The sequence below is a fragment of the Platalea leucorodia genome, assembly GCF_965183815.1.
Source record: "Platalea leucorodia genome assembly, chromosome: Z".
Lineage (NCBI taxonomy): Eukaryota > Metazoa > Chordata > Aves > Pelecaniformes > Threskiornithidae > Platalea > Platalea leucorodia.
Window position 1 is genome coordinate 40,508,394 of NC_138858.1, and position 14,779 is coordinate 40,523,172.

Below are 14,779 nucleotides of genomic sequence, written 5' to 3' on the forward strand. Positions count from 1 at the left end.
TCAACAGAAAAATCCAATGGACACCAAGAGATATTAACTTCCACAAGATATTAAACTCTTGCAAACTCTTGCAAACCAGTTGATTTTTGTTTTGATTATGGGTCTCAATCAAACTGTGAGCTTGCATTAGAAATCTTTTCATGCAAGAGCCGTGGAAATAAAAGCGTTAAAATGCAAAGAAAGATAAGGAACTCTGTTTTGGAAGACGGGTACATATGGCAATAATCTGCAAAAGGCTCCCCATTTGCATTACATGAAGTTAGTGAAATAATAAATTTACCTTGGTCATCATCACTTTGTATGCATAGAATTTTTTTCCTTTTCCTTTTCCAAGAGCACCTTCAAACTTTTCAACAAAAAGCTGGGCTTCCCTGGAAAATGAGGGCAAAAGAGAGACACAGATGATGCTACATGAAATTTGATATTGTCTCTACAATAGCAACGTAATTTTTTATATGTTCTGACTCCTCATAGAGTTTTGTATAATCTTGTTCCCTTAGTAATGTTTAGAAAGAAAAGCTCTGAGATTTTGTGTTTCCCTGAAGACTAATCATATGTAGTGTAAACAGAACAAGCAACTTCAGTCATCTGCTCTAATCCAAATGCATTTGGAGCTCTGAGATCTGCCTACATCCAGTTAATGTTATCAAATATTTTTAGTCACAGTGACTTTCTTTTGCAGTTCAGCTGCTGACCGTTTGTGTCACTCACAAACTGTTATTCCTCCTGGTTCCACCTAATATAAATTGTTGTCCAGCTACCTAAGGGAATTTTATTTTCATTTTTTATTTTAGAGATATGTATACACTAAAACCTTATTTCCCCTGTGTCTACCCTTCTCAAGACTAGATTTAATTCAACTCTTCAGAATTTCTGCATATATCAACTCTAACTGTACCGTTCTGAGAATAATTTCTTAGAAGTGTAGCTTCAGTGGTCCCCAAAAGACTAAAATTTTGCTTCTAAAGATATGGAATTTAAATAATACCCTGGTGGTACAAATATGAAAGGAAGATTTTAAAATTGTTTTAAAAATGCATAATGTCCATGGATTAAAACAATAAACAGATGAGATCAAGAGCATACTAATATTTCCTCCATTTCATGTAATTTTCATTTATAAGTATGACTTTCATGTGTGTCTCTCTTGAGAAAATGTGCCCTAAAGGCTAAACATCATGATCTAAACCACTGGAAAATAGAGGAAGAATTCTTAGCTGTCAGTGTGTGCACAAGAACGTATAACTATTTTGTCATCACACTAGATGACTGCAAAGCATTGTATATTGTATTAGGTACTACACCAAGCACTTGGGAAAAGGTAGACTATTGCGAAAATGTTAATTATGATGCAAGTCTCTCCAGAAGTGCTACAGATAAGTTCATGGAGTAAAATTAATTACCATGCTTATATCTTCTGCTTACATATTTTATGCAAGCAAGCAAAAAGATTGTGTTAAACTGCAGACTCTGACAATGGCATTGGCAGAATAGTGGTGTAGCTGTGATAAAGGAGAATTAAAATTACGTGTAAAGCTATCAGCCATGTCATCATTTCTCTTAACTCATGGTTAAAAATCTCAACATCTTTAAAAGTACTGTGTATTTTTAGTAACTGCAAAAGTTTAAGGTGATCTTCATACTATCATTTGAAGACCTATAAAAACCTTTCCCCACTAGACACCCACTGCACCAGTCTCTAGATCATAGTACCAACGTTTCGAACAGCTTTTTGTTTCTATGCTTCCCAAGATGGTGTAAAATTGAGGTACTGAATTTAGCTTTCACTATTTGAGAGCTTTCCCTATTTGAGAGCCCTCTGAGCACTCTCACCTTCTGAGTGTTCACACCTAAACCAGCTGGTGAGGCATCAGGACCAGTGCCAGTTCACCTGACCTCCCCAGGAGTTTAGCATGCCTTTTGCCACCATCTGAGATCCTGTTTTCTTCTTCAAAGACACAGGTTGGCAGAAGCAAAAAGCCACACACAATTACATGAATCCCAATTGAATCGCTCTTTTTTTTTCTTTTCCCTGTGGCACAAAGCATGCACAGATTCAAATAAAAAAGATAAAATACCCAGCCACCACTCCAGCCACACATTCCACCTATTCACCACTTCAAAGTGTTCCTCATGGATTGAGTCAGTGTCTTTTTAAGGCTCTAGATCCCTTATTCTCAATTCTGCACTTCTGTATTCTGGATTTTGGAGTCTGATCTTTTTGTACTTCAGCTAACTTTGACACTGATGGAGCCTCCTTTATTTTCCAAGCCACTTTGAGCCCTTCAGAGATTTTCTGGTTCAGCACTCACATCTCATTCTTTCATTTTGATTCTCAAAAAATTCTACTGTTAAATTTCAACCCTCTCAAACAAGTCAGAGAAAACAGACTCTTTCAGCTTCAGGAAACCACTGTCTCTGAGTCCCTTTTAAATCCATGTCCTCAGGATTTAAAATCTTGCTGCACTGTCAGGAGATAAAAGGCAATCCCAACAGCAGAGGGCAGTTTCCTTGTAAACTCAGCAGTCAGTGCTGGAGCAGTACCATAAGAGCAGCTAGAATCAATAAACTGGACATGTACCAATCTCCCAAGTCAGCATATCATATTCTGGACTTAAGAGGAAAACCTTCTACCACTACTTCTATCACTAGGTAATTCAAGCATTGGAGCTTGTTCCTGAAAAAATACTGAAATCAAAGCCTACAGAGCTGTAGAAAACCTGTGCTTTCAGTCACTAATTGCGTGCAGTTATGCTGCAGAATACGAAGATTTCAAATTGTTGTTTTCAAAGGTTGTTTTGTTTTACAGTGAAGCAGTAGAGTTAGAAATTTAAGGGGATAATATGAAAACAAACTTTAACACATAAAAAATCCTCCATAGTGGGTATGAACACATTTTGTATCTGTAGTTGAACACAAAGGATCTTCACAAACATGTTCTGCTATAAAATTAAGCTAAGCCAAAACAAGAAGGAACTTTCTACAATAAAAGTCATAAAGAGATTTATTTGAAACTCTTAATTCAAGCCTTCTGTTCACTTGTTTGAAACGTCTTTTTACAAAGTTTTCTACAAAAAAATAGTGTTTCTTATCCCTCTCTGCCTTCTGGACTCTCCATCAAGCAATCTTTCAAGTTAGACTCTTATCAGTATTTAAGACTTTCCTCCAGGACAAACCAAAACATTGCTTTTTGAAGGTGGTGATCCAGATCTCCAGGTTTAATGCTGCTAACTCTCCTGAATGCTTTCCTGGGTTTTACTTTTCCAGTGGCTGAAGATTCCTTTGTCCCTGCATCCCTTCTTCCCCAACACTGCCCATCTGCAGTGTATGCTGGCTACAGAACTGTCATAAACTGCCCCTAAATGTTACTGCTTTATAATCTGTTTTTCTCAGATTTGCACTCCATTGGCCTGCATTGGACTAAGTTCATCATTATAGCACAAACAAACCAGACGATGATCTGATACCAGTTAAACTTCTTATTGAGTGGTTACACAAGCAGTCAACTGAGTTGCATATGCAAGACCAGAGCACAAAACCATCGGTTCCACGCCTGCACAGTATTTGTGAAGCTGCTTTCATGTTTCATGAAAGAAGTATGAAGCAACTCCTTTCATTTTTTATATATTGCTTTCCTGTACTTACAAATTTGTTGTACAAATCTTGAAAAAAATCAACTCAGTCCAAATGGTGGACTTACAATATTATTTTAGTTTTCCATTTACACTGTATTTGCATTCTAGTCTAGTTATGCTGTGATTTTTGGAATGAATAGGACTTTTGGCATTAATGCATATTTTACACAGACCATGACAAGAAGATGTTTCAAACATGCATTATAAACTGTGGCTATTAATATTTCCCATTCTTCTGAAGTAATAGCCATAATTGTTGCATAGTTAATAATTGTCACATCATAGTTAATAAAAAGTAGCACATGCTATATAGCCCAAAGAATTCTGGTGAATGGGGTTAAATCCAGTTGGTGGCTGGTCACAAGTGGTGTTCCCCAGGGCTCAGTATTGGGACCAGTTCTGTTTAATACCTTTATCAGTGATCTGGACAAGTGGATTGAGTGCACCCTCAGTAACTTTGCAGACGACACCAAGTTGGGTGGGAGTGTTGATCTGCTGGAGGGTAGGAAGGCTCTACAGAGGGACCTGGACAGGCTGAATCAATGGTCCAAGGCCAGCTGTATGAGATTCAACAAGGCTCAGTGCCACGTCCTGCACTTGGGTCACAACAACCCCATGCAACGCTACAGGCTTGGGGAAGAGTGGCTGGAGAGCTGCCTGGCAGAAAAGGACCTGGGGGTGTTGGTTGACAGCCACCTGAACATGAGCCAGCAGTGTGCTCAGGTGGCCAAGAAGGCCAATAGCATCCCGGCTTGTATCAGAAATAGCGTGGCCAGCAGGACCAGGGAAGTGATTGTCCCCCTGTACTCAGCACTAGTGAGGCTGCACCTCTGAATACTGTGTTCAGTTTTGTGCCCCTCACTACAAGAAGGACATGGAGGTGCTGGAGTGTGTCCAAAGAAGGGCAATGAAGCCGGTGAAGGGTCTGGTGCACAGGTCATACGAGGAGCGGCTGAGGGAGCTGGGGTTGTTTAGCCTGGAGAAAAGGAGGCTGAGAGGAGACCTTATACCTACAACTACCTGAAAGGAGGTTGGAGCGAGGCGAAGATCAGTCTCTTCTCCCACGTAACAAGAGATAGGACAAGAGGAAATATCCTCAAGTTATGCCAGGGGAAGTTTAGGTTGGATATTAGGAAAAACTTCTTCACTGAAAGAGTTGTCAAGCTTGGAACAGGCTGCCCAGGGAAGTGGTGGAGTCACCATCCTTGGAGGTATTTAAAAGATGTGTAGATGTGGCACTTAGGGACATGGTTTAGTGGTGGACTTGGCAGTGTTAGGTTAACAGCTGGACTCCATGATCTTAAGGGTTCTTTCCAACCTAAATGATTCTATGATTTTATGATTCAATGATTATTATGCAGTTGAAAGAAATGAAATTATTTTTTAAAATAAGAAATTATTTTGTGAAGGAAAAGAGTGAAAGTCTTCTTCCATTCTTGGAATAAATAAAATCAAGTTACCTTTGATGTTCTACAAGCATATCTTACCTTTTGGTGTGTGGTGGATTTTACCAATAACATTTGAAATAGCATTTTCATACTGGTAATTTAGAGAGATTAAGTCTTACAAGGGAACCCCACCACATGCAAATATACAGAGGAGTTATTAAGTGCCCCCCAGCAGCCTATCTGTTAGCTGCATCCATGAATATTTGCATGACTTACTTAAAGATCTTATTTAATTAGTAGTTAAATGGAAATCTCAATAACAACTTGGTTCTATGAAAAATTCCTACCAGAGTTTTAATGAAATATCTGAAAAGCAAATTCAGTGCAGAAGCAGAGCTTGAAAGAGGGCCTATGGGTAATGAGGCAGAAACATGTGTGCAGTTACGTGCAAGGAAGTAATACAGAAACCATAACTACCAGATGATTCTGGAGCCATCACATAGAACATGTTTTCCTTCTCCCCCTCAGCTTTTCTTCCCTCACCAACTCTGCAGCAGGTTAGTCCCACTGGGTTACTCCTGGCCTCTGTGATTTGTAGGCTTAGGAGACCTTTCCCTGACTTCTACTTAAGCTTCCTGGCTTTAAAAGTTCAGCAATGACTTGGCACCATTCAGTCAGGGAACAGGCTTGTAATGTCCTTTCCATGTCTGTGACACATGCTCTTTTTTGTTAAATGTAATCCAATATGTTACTTAATTCACCTTTCTACCCTGATGTCTAAGCTATCTCACTGTACATCCTTGCAGACTTTTGCCATGCTTTGTCCTTTCCTTCATTTCTTTTGTGCTAAAAATAGAATGTGAGGACAGGAAGAATGATCAAGCAATAAAAAGTAGTCTTAGAAACCACAATAACAACCAAAACTACATACATATATACATGTATGCATGCCTACTTGGAAGTAATGCAACTTCACTAACATGAGGACGTGTCAAAAGCAACACAGAGCAACAAAACTGAGCTTTGTAATCACTGGTATCATGTGTTATAGGTAAATTATCTATATCACAAGATAGGCCAAAGTGTGCCCTGTTAGCTAACTGTGAATTTAAAGAAGCTTCAGAGAAACCTTATTAATTGAATTACAGACACAAGGAACTAATAAATGTTGCATGGGGCCAGGCATTATTGTCCCAGAGAAGCCTGAGTTAATTATTAATACTAGGTGTGGAGTTACAGCTTCCAAAGTGCTAGGTGTACAGTACTTGGGGCACTTCAGTGTTGCAGAGAGGATGAATTACAGCTCTCAGGGGTTATTGTTAAGGAACAGGATTCAAGTGGATTGTTCACATTTTTCAGTAACAGTTCAGGAAGGTTTCAGTCTCCAAGATCTAAAAACTCATTAAAAAGAAATGTCATATTAATATTGATCAGCCAGGACTTCTCCAAGTCTTAAAAAGATTGACTAAAAACTGACTGCAAAACAACTGTTGTCAGGCACAGCTCACTTGAAAAGCAGTTCAGCAGTAATAATGGGCAAATTATAGTGTTATTTAATACCCAGCTGGCCTCCAGGGCTGCCAGTATGTCCACAGTAAGAGAGATGAAATACTGATTCACTGGAGTACAAAAAGCACATCCAAAGACGAGAAATTTCCACCATCCCACACAAGCACCTTATGTATCTTTGGGTTTTGTATACTTATAAAACATTTTGTTTCCCATTTATCTGTATTGATGGGTAATCTAAGTCCTGGAATAAAATAAATGATGTGAAAAAAATAGTGAAAAATCACCACATTATAACCTGTGCCTGGGAGATGAAGGGGAGACTGCCCTGCTCTGCTGTTTTTCTTAGAAAAACCAAAAAGTTGTCATGGCTCTCCCTATGGTCTGTACTTAATTGGAAGTCCTTTAAAAAGCCTAAGCTTGACATTTGACTGCATTTTTTTAAATATATTGTCATTTCACTTGTTTTAATAGTTTGCCAGCTGGTTTGTGGTACAGCTTTAAAGTGAGGCCACTGTTGGCACATTTCTGGATTCTTGTGCTCAACTATCTGATTATACAGTACCATAATAGGCTTTGCTGGTGGATATAAACTACATAGCTGTTAATAGTTTCTGATACTTTATAGCACAAAACTTTGGCTATCTAAAGTGTTATGTGCACTAACAAGGGGAGTGAGATTAGTATGCCGGAGATGCTCAGTGGTAAATTAGGATAGCTTTCCCTGGAGGTTTTCCAATTTGCAACAGCTGAAGCTGTGGCCCGTGAGTTTTATTTTTTGTACCTTTTTCTAATCCAAAAATCTTTTCAATAGTTTATCTCCCCTCTCTAAATTTCAGTCTTGTAAATAATGATTGATGGTCATTATCATCTGATGGCTCTTCAGGTAATTTTATGCTGGCCTGAGTAGGCAATGTCAAGAGGAAATGTGCACAAATTGCCATCTCCCATAGAAAAGGCACAACAACAGTACTCACAAACCATGTAAACCAGTGGAAGGAAAATGACAAGAACAAGAAAACACTTCTGAAAGAGAATATTTGTCTTGGAAATTAGAAAAAGTCTGGACTCCAGCAACACTCATGCTCTCAACAACACAGACCATTATGTCCCCAGCCCACAGACTAACATGTCTACTGCTTAGGGCCTGGGAGAGTGGTAATGCTGTTTCCTGCATAACATCTTTTCATTCTTCTCTGTGGTTTCTTCCTCACTTTTTTCATATCTCCAGACCTGTAAAGATCTGACTATGATGTCTCAAGGTGATGTTAGAGTCTGACAGTGCCGGTACAGCTTAACTTCAAACTAAAGAGGAACACTCTGCAGAAGAGCAGTATCCTCTGTCATGGTTCTTCAGAGAATAACCAAGGGCTGTTTGAAATGCATCTTTCTAGACACAGGGATGTAAATTAGAAATTAAAGCTGATCTAATTTACCAGTGCAGCTCTATTAAGAATGCCATTTCAGCAATGAGTATCTCAGCCAGGTTTTGACAGAAGGCATTTCTACAGAGCAACTAGTTCTACATCTGTGTTCTAAAGGTACTGTTCATTCATGCATTTTCAGAACAAAAGAATGAAGGAAAAGATTAATTATTTTACAAAGTTGTCACTAGAGCTAAGTAGAAATCGTCTTTTCCACCCTATACTTTTTAAGCTATGAAAAAACACTCCCTTAGGAGAAACTGGGTTTGAATCATCAAAGTGAGGGGGTTGTTCATTCTTGAAAATGCTTAAACAAAATGTTTCAACAATTTAAAATTTCTTATTGCTTTTTTAAAACAAAAAATTTGGTGGAAATTAAATCTTTTCCCAAAAATAGTTTCTTCTGACAAATTAACACTTCTTTTAGAAAAATAATATTTAAAATTATAAGTCCTAATCAATCCTAATATTCACTTTTCAAAATAATATGAAAAAAATACATTTTTTGGTCTTATTTTGTCATGAATATGTAACAAATCCTTGAGCATTCCTGGGGAGCATTTTTTTTTCTGTTCTTGGAAAAAAATAAGTGCTAACACAGAACAAACATGGAAGTGGGGTTTGGCTCACAGTAAAGAACATTTCTTATAACACTGAGAAGAAATCTGCAATGAAGTATCTCTCTATTGTGGAAGTTGAAAGACAAAGAACAGGGAAATTTCTTCTTCTACCTCTAAGAAGATAGGCTTCCTTTATTCCCACAGACATCCCATAATACTCTAAAACCTGCACAGGGGAAGAAGCAGATGACATAAAGAAATACTTGCTAATAATAACTGTTGACCAAAAATTTCAACAGCAAGAGATGCTAATATAAGAGTATTCAAAAGTCACTTGTTATTAATTTACAAGTTTAAGGTACTTGAAGCCACTGTGTGCCCATTTTCCACATGTACAAAAATAATGCCAATCTATCAGACTAATGATTCTGGTATAAATCTTAAATGTAACTTCCTAAAATACAAAACAAATACATAGATACCCTAAAATGTGCTGATATAGACACTCCTGTATTGTTATAACTACATTCATAATACAGCACCCACTGATAAGATATTACCTCTTTTCTGAAGCAGCATAACAACACCAGGTCTTCCATTGCAACTCATTTGAACTTAGGCTCCAAAGAGCCAATTACAAAAACAGGACTCTAGAAAACTTAGTCTATGACTGCATTTTGGTAAGTAAATGATTGGGTTTGATTTTTTCAAAGGTGCTGAGTGCTTCCAAATTCCATCATTTTCATCTAAGATGCTAAATACAGATTTAAATGCCTAATTCTCAGCTCACACATTTAAAAATGTGACCAAATGTTAGTTTTTACCTTTTATTCTTTATTCCAGCTGTTTGCTGGATTTATGTGCTTTGTCTGCAGAGATATGCATGGCTCTGTGGCAATCTGAATGGGATTGCCTGGAATAGAAGGTGACTATTTTTGGCATCTTATTTGACCGAGAAACATAGCAATAAACATAATTCTTCAGTTAATAAAAGTAGATTCCAGCTAAGCTAATCTGAAGAACTGTCATTTGCTCTTGGAGTACACATTTTTCTAGGGCAAATAAGCTGGTAATGTGCTTCCAAGCCTACTTCAGAGAGGACTGTAGCAAAGCATAGGAAAAAAAAAAACATTATTGCAAACTGCCGTAAGAGCACATTGATGCATAGTTTTTACTAAAGTAAACCTTCTGATGTCAGCAAATAAAATTGAATTATTTCTAGTCCCCCAGTCTAGATTTTGTAAACATAAGAATTTAAAAGTTGATAAACTAATGGACTTTTAGGCAGAATTCCTGCCCGTGCTGAATGTACAAGGACCACTTGACCAGGAATATTAATAAAGAAATTGTTAAGATAAAAAGGCACATAACAAGGGTGGGATTTTGAAAACTCCCTATTGGCTTAAATGAGAAAGCTCACCTCAGAGAATAAAAACAGTGCAGTAATTTAGCATTCACTGAGGATGACTAAAAACACTCATCCAGTTGCAAACACTTCATAGTAACATAGATTTTTAAGGCCAGAAAGGACTGATATTCCCACTCCCTCTGCCCTCAAAGGATGACACAGGCTGCAGACATTCATTGAGAGGCTCCTGATTCAAACCCACAACTAGTGGCTGAGCTAAAACATATCATGTAAAAAACTACACATCTGACTTAGAGGCTGCTATCTGTACTTAATCACCATTTACCCTCACTGCAAATATGTTTGCTGGTTGTCCTCAAACACATCCTTTTACGGTGTCGTATAAGCAGACTGAGAGAATAGCTGATGTTAATCATATAATCATAGAATTGTTTTGGTTAGAAGGGGCCTTTAAAGGTCATCTAGTCCAACCCCCCTGCAATTGGCAGGGACATCTACAACTAGGTCAGGTTGCTCGGAGCCCCATCCAGCCTGACCTTAAATGTTTCCAGGGATGGGGCATCTACAGCTTCTCTGGGCAACCTGTTCCAGTGTTTCACCACCCTCATCATAAAAATTTTCTTCCTTATATCCAGTCTGAATCTACCCTCTTTTAGTTTAAAACCATTGCCCCTTGTCCTATTGCTAAAGGCCCTATTAAAAAGTCTGTCCCCATCTTTCTTATAGGCCCTCTTTAAGCATTGAAAGGCCGCAATAAGGTCTCCCTGGAGCCTTCTCTTCTCCAAGCTAAACAACCCCAACTCTCTCAGCCTTTCCTCGTAGGAGAAGTGTTCCATCCCTTTGATCATTTTTGTGGCCCTCCTCTGGACCAGCTCCAACAGGTCCATGTCTTTCCTGTACTGAAGACTCCAGAGCTGGGTGCAGTACTCCACATGGGGTCTCACCAGAATGGAGTAGAGGGGCAGAATCACCTCCCTTGACCTGCTGCCACACTTCTTTTGATGCAGCCCAGGATGCAGTTGGCTTTCTGGGCTGCGAGCGCACATTGCCAGCTCATGTCCAGTTTTTCATCCATCAATACCCCCAAGTCCTTCTCTGCAGGCCTACTCTCAATCCCTTCATCCCCTAGCCTGTATTGATACTGGGGGTTGCCCCGACTCAGGTGAAGGACCTTGCACTTGGCTTTGTTGAACTTCATGAGGTTCACATGGGCCCACTTCTCGAGCTTGTCTGGGTCCCTCTGAATCGTATCCCATCCCTCAGGCATCAACTGCACCACTCAGCTTGGTGTTGTCTGCATATTTGCTGAGAGTGCGCTTGATCTCACTGTCTGTGTCACTGATGAAGATATTGAAGAGTACTGGTCCCAATATGGACCCCTGATGGACACCACCCATCACTGATCTCCATGTGGACATTGAGCCATTGACCACTAACCCTCTGGATGTGACCGTTCAGCCAATTCCTTATCCACCAAATAGTCCATCCATCAAATCCATATCTCTCCAATTTACAGAGAAGGATGTTGTGGGTCCTTACAAAGGCCTTACAGAAGCCCAGACAGACCACATTCATAGCTCTTCCCTTGTCCACTGATGTAGTCACTCCACCATAGAAGGCCACTAGGTTGGTCAGGCAAGACTTGCCCTTAGAAAAGCTATGCTGACTGTCTCAAATTACCTCACTGTCCTCCACGTGCCTTAGTGCAGCTTCTAGGAGGATCTGTTCCATGAACTTCTCAGGCACAGAGGTAAGGCTGACAGGTCGGTAGTTCCAAGGGTCCTCCTTCCTACCCCTTTTAAAAATGGGTGCAATGTTTCCCTTTTTCCAGTCACTCAGGACTTCATCTGACTGCCTTGACTTTTCAAATATCATGGAGAGTGGCTTGGCAACTACATCAGCCAATTCCTTCAGGACTCTGGGATGCATCTTGTCAGGTCCCATAGACTTATATATGTTCTGGTTCCTCGGGTGAACCTGATCTTCTCTTACAGTGGGAGGTGTGGGAAGAGAGATTGCCAGTGAAGGCTGAGGTAAAAAAGTTGTAGAGTACCTCAGCCTTCTCGTCTGTTATTACCAATTTGCAAGTCGTGTTCATCAGGGGGTACACTTTCTTTGACCTTCCTTTTCTGGCTGACATACCTATAGAAGCCCTTCTTATTATTCTTTGTGTCCTTTGCCAAGTTCAGCTCCAGTTGGGCCTTGGCCTTCCTGACTCTGTCCCTCCACAAGCAGGTAACATCCCTATACTCTTTCCAGGATACCTATCCCTGCTTCCACTGCCTGTGCATTTCCTTCTTGCTCTTTAGTTTGACCAGCAGGTCTTGACTCATCCATACCAGTCTCTTGCTGTCCTTTCCTGATTTCTCACACATAGGGATCAAGAGTTCTTGTGCTTTATGGAAAGTGTCCTTAAAGATCTGCTTCCTTGTTCCTGATGGCAGTTTCCCAGAGTATCCCAGTGACTAACACCTTGAATGGCTGGAAGTTTTCTTTCCTAAAATTCGGAGTCCTGACTTTACTCTTTACCTGGCCCATATCACTCAGGACTTTGAACTCCACCAGTGCATAACGACTGCAGCCCAGGCTGCCTCCAATCTTGACATCTCTGATACGCTCACTTGCTTTGGTGACCAACAGGTCCAGTAATGTACCCTCTCTGGTAGGGCTATTATCTGGCCTAAGAAGTTGTCCTCGATGCACTCCAGGAGTCTCCTGGATTGCCTACAGCTCGCCGTGCTACTTTTCCAGCAGATGTTGGGGTGGTTGAAGTCCCCCAGCAGGATGAGAGCCTGCAAGCGCAATGTGTCCTGCAGCTGGAATATGAAGGTTTTGTCAATAGGCTCCCCTTGATTGGGTGACCTGTAGTAAACGCCAACCACGACATTCCCTTTGTTGCCTTGGTCTCTAATTCCTACCCATAAGCTTTCAACCTGCTCATGGCTATTCTTCAGAGACAGCTCTTCATAATCCATTCCTGATGTAGAGAGCAACCCCTCCATTCCTTCTTCCTTCACCTGTGCCTTCTGATCAGCCTGTAGCCATCAACAGCATCACTCCAGTCATAGAATTCATCCCACCAAGTTTCGGTAATGGCAACTAGGTCATAGCTTTCTAAGAACACAGTGGCTTCTAATTCCTCCTGTTTGTTGCCCGTGATGCGTGCATTGGCGTAGTGGCACTTCAACTGGGCTGTCAGCCATGTCATCTTTTTAGAGGAACACACATTAACTCCGTTTATGTACTTCCCCAGTGTTTCCTTGTTGTCTCCTATTACTCAGGAGCCCCTGGTTTCTCTCTGTAAGACTTCAAGAGTGCTCCAGTGTATCCAGCACATCACAGAGCAACAGGCTGAGGGGCCTCTCTAGTACCCTGTCCCTCAAGCCTTGGTGCATTGTCCCATGGCTTGTCATGGGTGAGCCTGATGGTATCCTGTTGTCCCTTCAAGTCTAGTTTAACGGTCTGTCAGTCAGTCCCTCTAGCTCATGAGCAAAGACACTTTTCTCCCATAGAGAGAGGAGAATCCCATCCAATACCAGCAGGCCTTGCACCGTGTACCTTGCACCTTTACCAAAAAATCCAAAATTCTGTCCGTGACACCAGCCACAGAGCCATGTATTAATACACTGGATCCATCTGTTTCTTCCAATATCGCTGCCTGCAACGGGAAGGATAGAGGAAAAAATCACCTCTCTTCCGGCTTCCCTTACCAACCATCCCAAAGCCCAGAAGTCTCTTTTGATCACCCTTGGACTACGTGTTGCAACTTCAATGCCATCCACAAGAAAGAGCAATAATGGGTAATAGTCTGAGGGCTGTACCAGGCTAGAAAGTTTCCTAGGAACTAGGAATTGCTAGGAATGCTGGCGTAGAAGAATGGCTATAAAAATAGAAGCTCTGTTCATAGTGAGAATACAATGAATTTTAACTTTATGTGCCTGGGGATCCTTCAATTATAGACTATGCAAAATAAAGTAATTGTTATCTGATTATCTAATATGCTTATCTACTTTTTTCTGAAATTTCTCTCACCTTCAAATGTTTCCGCTTTACATCTTGTCCTGGTTTCAGCTGGGATAGAGTTAATTTTCTTCCTAGTAGCTGGTATAGTGCTGTGTTTTGGATTTAGGATGAGAATAATCTTGATAACACAGTGATGTTTTAGTTGTTGCTAAGTAGTGCTTACACTAGTCAGGGAATTTTCAGCTTCCCATGCTCTGCCCAGTGCACAAGAAGCTGGGAGGTGGCACAGCCAGGACAGCTGACCCAGACTGGCCAAAGGGCTATTCCATGCCAGATGATGTCATGCTCAGTGTATAAACTAGGGGAGTTGGCCGGTGGGCAGCGATCACTGCTTGGGGACAGGCTGGGCATCAGTCGGTGGGTGGTGAGCAATTGTATCATGTATCACTTGCTTTGTATTTAATTATTGTATTATTATTATTTTATCACCATTATTATTACTACTACTGTTGCTACTGTTGCTATACTATACCCATGAGTTTTCTCACTTTTACCCTTCCGATTCTCTCCCCCATCCCACACGGGGAAGGGGGGAGTGAGCGAGAAGCCGTGTGGTGCTTAGTTGCTGGCTGAGGTTAAACCACAACAGTCCTTTTTACCCTTACTAAAAAAACCTCTCAGAGGAAGAGGTATAACAGCTAATTGTCTCCATGAGGTGGTATCTGAAGTACAGTAATGGCTTCACCACAGAACCTAAATACCAGGTAACACTCAAGGCCAGTGTTTCAACAAGCATCCCAGGCAAAACATCACTAATCACTGCAGAGCACAGCAAACTGCAAAACCCAGCGCCAATCTTTAACATGCACTGCAAAAACAAGAGCATGGTGCAGATGAGGTAGACTAATACTGAGAACAGATGAGTCAATAT

General features: G+C 40.6%; 1 protein-coding gene across 1 annotated transcript in view; it reads right to left on the reverse strand.

Moving 5' to 3' along the window:
- TMC1 (transmembrane channel like 1) overlaps positions 1-14,779 on the reverse strand; it is a gene marked incomplete at both ends in the record, with an annotated part of 75,041 nt that overhangs the window by 44,198 nt on the left and 16,064 nt on the right. The window contains one exon of the mRNA XM_082336048.1: positions 281-371. Within this exon, the coding sequence (XP_082192174.1) occupies positions 281-371 (91 nt within the window). The remainder of the gene's footprint in view (positions 1-280; positions 372-14,779) is intronic.